Genomic DNA, 8317 nt, shown 5'->3' with positions numbered 1-8317 from the left:
AGGAGGGGAAAATAGGGGGTAGAGAAAGTAAAGGAATTGGCAGGTGAGGCCGAACAGCCTAGAAGGGGTCATTCACCTTGCTAATGCTTGTAATAGGAGCCTTGAAGGAAATTGGCAAACGGCCTCCGGGAGGTATTTCTACATTTCTATTTCTGGCAGACAATGTGGTTTAGATGATTTTGTGTGACTGTTTCAGGAACAACAGTTCCTTGATTTGGATTTGCTTCTGGAGATAAGTGAAGGTGTTAGCTTTTACCTCAGACATTTATCAAACGAGCTGCGTGCTTGGAAGCACACAGATACGTGGGCATGCATATGCATACTGTGATATCATAAATATATGCATGAGAAAAATGGGTCTTGGGCTAGTTATGTGGGTGGGGGAATTTTATGTAACAAGCCTATCGAATACCTCAAAGGGAAAACATTACTTACTATGCCATATTAGCACATCATTCGTCTTACTGGGAAGACAGAATGAAGAATATTGAACAATTAATAGAAATCACAGGAAAAATTATGATTAAGTGCCATCTGCTGGCTTCTGTGAGTTTTATTTTTTATGCAGCTTCAAGCCTGTCCTCATAATCATCAAATGTCTTGCTGAGGGTGAACTCACTCATTCCATTATTTGGCCTATTAATGAATGCCTCATTTTGTGGACGTGTGTGTGTGTGTGCGTGTGTGTGTGTGAATGAAACTAATTTGGGAGAGCAAATTCGCCCTACAAAAATCCATTTTCCTCTAAATTCTGATTTGAGAGAGCAGACAGACAAGGGTTTATTTTAAAATTCTGTTTTCGTGGCAGATTGCAAAAGCTGTGTGCTTAGCATGTGTATAGAGGGGGAAGGCAGGGGAATGGTTCTTTGAAAGTGACTTTCTTCCATTCCACTGCTCTCCTCTGAGAATGGATATGGTTTGCATCTCAAAAGCTCTGTCTAGCTTATGGCAGGTGAGAAATTTCCATGTCTCATTTTTGATGACATTGCAACAAGCAAGCTCTCATCACTCAGAAGTTAGTGGAAAGGGAAACAGGTTCCATGCGAGTATATTTGACCTCTGGGTCTAGTTCTGGAGCCTGGGCTGGAATTCTCAGCAGGAAGTAGGTCTTGCTGTTAGTAAATTACCATGACTTGTGTTTACATGGTGAGTCAACAAGCCTAGGTCAGCTCTCCTCTCCAAGCAGACCCTTGAGCTGATTCTTTATCTGGGTAACTCACATTCCAGATCCATTGTTTGCCTGTGATTAATGAGATTGATTGTCAGGACTTCCCAAGTAATAATAGATACCATTAACTAAGTGCATCCTATCTACTAGAAACTGTGGTAGACTCTTTAGAAATATATAAATGCGTATTTTAAATATTTATATGGTCAAATATTTACATATTTGAAATTCATCTTAGAATTGCAACAATACATAATGTCAAGAGAGTGTCCTTTATTATTTTAATGTTACATTTGATAAAAAAAAGAGTATAGGTAATATATGTGTGTTATTACATATAACAATAAAATGAATAAAAATGAACCTACCACGTGATTCAAGATGGGGACCCAGAACATCACCAGTACTGCTACATTGTGGTAGATTCTCTATGTGCATTAGTTCCATCTATCACACTTTTACGACATAGGTGTTATTCTCCCCACTTTACAGATTAGTAAATTGAGGCTCAGAAAGATAAAGCAACTTCTCAATCACACACAGCTGGTAGGTAGGAGTGATGGAGGTAAACGTTATCAGGGTTCAGCAATACCCACTTCCCACTCCCTCTCTGCGGGCAAGGCAGCCTCCTCCAGGCCCCATCACAGATGCGTCCGGCCACTCACTCTGCCCTTGGGCTTGTGAATATGTCACTCTGGGCTGAGGCAACATAATATTCCTGGGAGATTGCCCAGGCTCTCTCCTGCCCCGTGTGGCAGGTTCTGTTACTGCTCGACCCACATCCCCCTGGTGCTCACTGCTCCGTTCGTGCCAGTTCTTCTTCCCACCGTAACTCCGCTCAAGTGGGCCAGGCAGGTGGGAATTGCCAGGAAGTGACTGCCTCCGGGAGTGGCTTTGCATAATGACACGCAGGATTCGGTGGATAAGTACCACCCCTTCTTTGGCCCCGGAGTGGAATAACTCCAGGCATGTTCGATTGTGTCTCACGGGGTCATCTTGTTCCACAAAGCACTCTACATTGATTTCCTTTCCTTCCCCATCTCACTTCCACGTGCCCAACTAAAATACTTGCGCTCACATCCTGGGCTGAGGATCAGCCTCTGGAAGAAAATCCAAGTTGAGTACCTCGGTGTGTGTTCCGAGGACGCAGCTACTCTGTGATGTGGATCCTCTACATGATGGCTCTCTCGTGCACTGTTCACGTCCCCTTCCAGGAAAGACTTGTCGCCCCAGGGGCTGGAGTAGCTGTCTGCAGACAGCTTTCTACAGTCAGTCCCTGCAGGGATCACCTCAGCTGCAGAGAGCCACCTTGCCTGTGGTCTACCCTGGGACTGACACGGAGGTCTAAGGATCCAGCCATCTTGTTCCAACCCCAGACAGCGCCACAGGGCTATTCAAGCTGCAGAGACCCCGGGGGTTAGGCCAAGGCTGTTGCCAGGCCTGCACTGCAGCTCATCTCCTCCCTCTGCACAATCCTGTCTCCTTCTGCACTTTTTTTTTTTTTTTGCGGTACGCGGGCCTCTCGCTGTTGTGGCCTCTTCCGTTGCGGAGCACAGGCTCCGGACGCACAGGCTCAGCGGCCATGGCTCACGGGCCCAGCCGCTCCACGGCATGTGGGATCTTCCCGGACCGGGTCACGAACCCGTGTCCCCTGCATCGGCAGGCGGACTCTCAACAGCTGCGCCACCAGGGAAGCCCTCCTTCTGCACTTTTATGTAGGTGTTGATCCCAGGGGCACTCCCTAACAACTTCCTGCACGTTAATTTCCTTCCTGAGCCTGCTTTTCGGGGACCCCAACCTGCCACACATCATCAGTATGGGTCCAGGACTGAGCAGGGCAGATGCCTGTCCCCATCGTGGACTTGTACTGAATGGGACAAGCCCTTTGTTGTATTAAGCTGATGATATTTCAGGGCTAATGTGTGAGCACAGGATAACATAATGCTTTACGTCTATCTGCCTCCAATGCCTGCATTCTTTCCAGGTATCGTTTCATTTCCTAAAACAATCATCCCTCCCCTGGCTTTGGCTGACAGTTCTAACATCTTGCATCTTGACGGCATTCTGGCTTTTCTCATGTATGACCTTTGACCTTCTTGTCTGGGGGACTGCTGAGGTTGGCTATACACGTCCAAACATGAGGTTTCAGAGGCTTTAAGTGACTCATCTAGCCTCACGCCCAGGGCCCGGACTTAAGAGGCTGGGCCTGGGCCTCTTGCCTGCAGGGCACTAGCTCTACCAGATGGGAGGGTATGACTGGTGCTTCCTAACACGTGTTAAGCATGTTAATTCCACACACAGTTTGAAAGCACTTCCTGTGTCCCACATGCTGAGGACATGACGATGGATAAGAAACAGCCCTTGTTTTCAGCCTTGTCATGGAGATAGGCCATACCTGCAATGCAATGTTGTAAGTAAATAAAGGGGTGCAAAGAAGGGGCCCAGGGGGACTTCCCTGGTGGCTTAGTAAAGAATCCGTCTTCCAATGCAGGAGACGCGGGTTCGATCCCTGGTCGGGGAACTAAGACCCCACATGCCACGGGGCCACTAAGCCTGCACGCCACAACCACTGAGCTCGCGTGCCTCAACTAGAGAGCCCGTGTGCCGCAAACTACAGAGCCCATGAGCTCTGGAACCTGTGCCACAACTAGAGAAGAGAAAACCCGCATGCCGCAGCTAGAGAGAAGCCCGCGTGCTGCAGCACAAGATCCCACGTGCCACAATGAAGACCCGACACAGCCAAATAAATATTAAAAAAAAAAAGGGGGGGGCCCGGGAACCTGATCAAAGGAATTCAGGGCTGGCATCATGGGGAAAGTGCCCTTTGAGCTAGATCTTAAAGAATCAAAGGAGCTCACTAATGGAGTAAGTGCAGTGAAGAGAATTCCACGCAGAGGGAACAGTCTATGCAAATGCACAGAAACATGAAATGTGAGAAATTTTGTTGACTAGAGCAGAAGTGTGAGGCCAGAAGAGAGGGTGGTAGGTCAGGCCCTTGGAATCCAATGAGCCTTTAGGCCTTATAATGCAGGCCAAAAGAATTTGTGTTACCAGAATTTACTTTTTGGGAGGAAAAAGTAAATTTTGATAATATTTATTGAGGAATTAGCATGAGCTACATTTCTTACATAGATCGCTTCACTTATTCCTTATAAGAACCTTATGAGATAAAGAATATTATCAACATTTATGGATTATTGTGCTTATTGAAAAAAGCTACCTCTGGTAGCAGAGTTGGGGATAAACTAGAATGCATAGAGCCTGGTGGCAGGGAGAATATTTTAGGAAGTATGCAACATTCCAGGCAAGAAATGGCAAGGCCCTGAGCTGAGGGGCAGCAGAGGGAAGGAGAGAAAAGTTCAGATGTCTGAGTTGTTTCTATGGGACTTGGTGATTGATCAGCTGCGTCTGGGAGGCTGGAAGGCCCTACTAACCATGAAAGGAATCACTGGAGGGGCAGGTTCATGGGGAAGCATGTCGTCTTTAAGGTTCCTGCAGATGTCGAGGTAGAGATTTCTACTGAGGAATTGGATTTGGAGACCAGGAGAGAGACTTGAAGTGGGAATACAGATTTGGGATGCTCTACCTATAGATGATAAATAAGGACACGGCAAGTGAGTGACAGAAAGAGCTTGTGCACTAGAAAGGAGCGGCTCTGGAATTAAATCCCAGCTCCATTATTTACAGGTGGTACGTGTGATCTTAAGCAAGTTAATCTGTGACCTCCGTTTCCTCATCTGTAAACTTGGGGGTGATAATGCCGACCTCATAGAGTTATAATAAGCATTTAGAATGCCTAGTGGCATGTCTAGAACATAAGAAATGGTCAATAAAAGGTAACTATTCCTGGATGAGTAGATGAAATCACAGGCGGAGAGCGTGTACAATGAAAAGGAAGCAGGATGAGGCTGGAACCCTGGAGGACAGCAACATTCCAGAGGTAGGTAAACAAGCAGAAGCCAGCAAAGGAACAAGAAAAAGGAGCCAGACAGAAGTGTCCCGGAAGCAAAGGAAAAAGATCATTTCAAGAAGAGATGGATTTGTTGGTGTCAACACCTAGAGGACACCTACAGGAAAAAAAAAATACAATGGCAAATAAATCTATGAAAAGATGCTTAATCCCACTCATCATTATAGAAGTACAGATTAAAAAGATAATAAGGGATTTCTTCTCACCCGCGCCAAAGTTGTGTGTGCAGGTCTGACCCTCATCCCCGTCTTGCAGGCTGTTTCGACGCCAGGACCCCCTAAGAGACGATGATGTTGGGCACCGAAGGCGGCGAGGGATTCGTGGTGAAGGTCCGGGGCTTGCCTTGGTCTTGCTCGGCCGACGAAGTGCAGTGGGTTTTTTCTGACTGCAAAATTCAAAATGGGGCTCAAGGTGTTCGTTTCATCTACACGAGAGAAGGCAGACCGAGTGGCGAGGCTTTTGTTGAACTTGAATCAGAAGATGAAGTCAAATTGGCCCTGAAAAAAGACAGAGAAACTATGGGACACAGATATGTTGAAGTATCCAAGTCAAACAACGTTGAAATGGATTGGGTGTTGAAGCATACTGGTCCAAGTAGTCCTGACACAGCCAATGATGGCTTTGTACGGCTTAGAGGACTCCCCTTTGGATGTAGCAAGGAAGAAATTGTTCAGTTCTCAGGGTTGGAAATCGTGCCAAATGGGATAACATTGCCGGTGGACTTCCAGGGGAGGAGTATGGGGGAGGCCTTTGTGCAGTTTGCTTCACAGGTAATAGCTGAAAAGGCTCTAAAGAAACACAAGGAAAGAATAGGGCACAGGTATATCGAAATCTTTAAGAGCAGTTGAGCTGAAGTTAGAACTCACTATGATCCACCACAAAAACTTATGGCCATGCAGCGGCCAGGGCCCTATGACAGACCTGGGGCTGGCAGAGGGTATAACAGCATTGGAAGAGAAGCTGGCTTTGAAAGGATGAGGCGTGGTGCTTATGGTGGAGGTTATGGAGGCTATGATGATTATAATGGCTATAATGATGGCTATGGATTTGGGTCAGATAGATTTGGAAGAGACCTCAATTATTGTTTTTCAGGAATGTCAGATCACAGATACGGGGATGGTGGCTCTACTTTCCAGAGCACAAGAGGACACTGTGTACACATGCGGGGATTACCTTACAGAGCTACTGAGAATGACATTTATAATTTTTTTTCACCCCTCAACCCTGTGAGAGTACATATTGAAATTGGTCCCGATGGCAGAGTAACTGGTGAAGCAGATGTCGAGTTTGCAACTCTTGAAGATGCTGTGGCAGCTATGTCAAAAGACAAAGCAAATATGCAACACAGATATGTAGAACTCTTCTTGAATTCTACAGCAGGAGCAAGGGGTGGTGCTTACGGTAGCCAAATGCTAGGAGGCATGGGTTTGTCAAACCAGTCCAGTTATGGCGGCCCAGCCAGCCAGCAGCTGAGTGGTGGTTATGGAGGCGGCTATGGTAGCCAGAGCAGCATGAGTGGATATGACCAAGTTTTACAGGAAAACTCCAGTGATTTTTCAATCAAACATTGCATAGGCAGCCAAGGAACAGTGAACAGCTACTACAGTAGTGGAAGCCGAGCATCTGTGGGAGTGAACGGAATGGGAGGGATGTCTAGCATGTCCAGTATGAGTGGTGGATGGGGAATGTAATTGATCCTGATCACTGACTCTTGGTCAACATTTTTTAAAAGAAAAATAAAACTTAAGTTTTAACAGTTTTGCAATACAAACTTGTGGTTTATGCTTACTCTAAGTGGAAATCAGGATTGTTTTAAAGACTTAAGGTTCAGTAATTTTGAACACAAACATTCATTTAGGATGTAACTAGGTTGAGTAATCTGTTACTGTTAAATAATTTTCAGCTTTTCTCAAGTTAGTTATATTGTAGGATGTACTTAAGCAGTAGGTGTATTTAGGTTAAAGCAGTTGAATTATGTTAAATGTTGCTTACAACACATTACATTGAACACTGTTTGGATGCATTGTTGAAAGACATATGCTTTTTTTGTGAAACTCAATATAGGAGCTGTGTCTACAATTAAAAGTGAAACATTTGGCATGTTTGTTAATTCTAGTTTCATTTGATAACCTCTATGGCACGTAAGTTTAAGCTTTTTTTTTAATTTAATGGGGAAAATTTGAGATGCAATACCAACGCTTTAGGATTTTGGTCTTGGTGTTTGTATGAAATTCTGAGGCCTTGATTTAAATCTTTTCACTGTATTGTGATTTTCCTTTTAGGTGTATTGCGCTAAGTGAAACTTGTTGAATAAATCTTCCTTTTAAAAACTAAAAAAAAAAAAAGATAATAAGGTACTATTTTTTGCTATTAGATTGGTAAAGATTATAAAGTTTAGTAACATCCAGTGTTGGCCAAGGTGTGGGAAACAGGTGCTCCCAGGCATTATGGGAATGTACATTCATGTCATACTTAAAGAGCAATTTGTCAAAATATATCCAAATTGTGAAGGCACGTGTTCTTGACCCAGGCACTGTACTTCTAAGAGTTTACAACAGACTCATAAGTATTCAAAGATGTATCTTTAAGGATATTAATGATCACATTGTTGAATACAGCAAAAGAAAACTAGAAGCAACCTAAATGTCCATCAAAAAGGGACTGGTTAAATAAAATGTAGTACATCCTTACAACTCAGCTGGGGTGGCTGGGAGAAGGTAAGGGCTGGGATGGGGATGCAGAGGCCTTGGAACAGGCATGATGGGAATTACTGAGACTGTGTGTGTGTGAGTGTGTGTGTGTGTGTGTGTATGTGTGTGTGTGTTGGCAGGATACAGTGAACGGGCCAAAGAGGAGAATGCCCAGTATGGGCTGGCAATACCATGGAGGAGAGGCATGCTGAACATAGTTTTGTTTTGTTCAAGAGGCAGAGGCTGATCCCAGGCAATGTGACCCTTCTCCCCAACCCCATCAATCGTTTTTTTTTTTAAAGTTTACTTATTTATTTTTGGCTGCTTTGTGTCTTTGTTGCTGCGCGAGATCTTTCGCTAGTTGCGGCGAGCAGGGGCTACTCTTCGTTGTGGTGCGCAGGTTTCTTGTTGCGGTGGCTTCTCTTGTTGTGGAGCACGGGCTGTATGAGCATGGGCTTGAGTAGTTGTGGCTCGGGGGCTCTAGAGCGC

The 8317-nt window shown here is 45.1% G+C and overlaps 1 protein-coding gene across 1 annotated transcript; it reads left to right on the top strand.

Moving 5' to 3' along the window:
- Positions 1-5394: 5394 nt before the first annotated feature.
- On the top strand, positions 5395-7029 carry LOC112413037 (heterogeneous nuclear ribonucleoprotein H-like). The gene is given in 1 exon segment (XM_024764875.1): positions 5395-7029. A coding segment is annotated over 1 exon segment (1404 nt). The 5' UTR covers positions 5395-5425; the 3' UTR covers positions 6830-7029.
- Positions 7030-8317: the final 1288 nt, after the last annotated feature.

The sequence above is a fragment of the Neophocaena asiaeorientalis genome, unplaced genomic scaffold (assembly GCF_003031525.2).
Source record: "Neophocaena asiaeorientalis asiaeorientalis breed wild unplaced genomic scaffold, Neophocaena_asiaeorientalis_V1.1 scaffold62, whole genome shotgun sequence".
Classification (NCBI taxonomy): domain Eukaryota; kingdom Metazoa; phylum Chordata; class Mammalia; order Artiodactyla; family Phocoenidae; genus Neophocaena; species Neophocaena asiaeorientalis.
The sequence above is the reverse complement of the archived record's forward strand: the minus strand, read 5'-3'. Positions and strand labels throughout refer to the sequence as shown.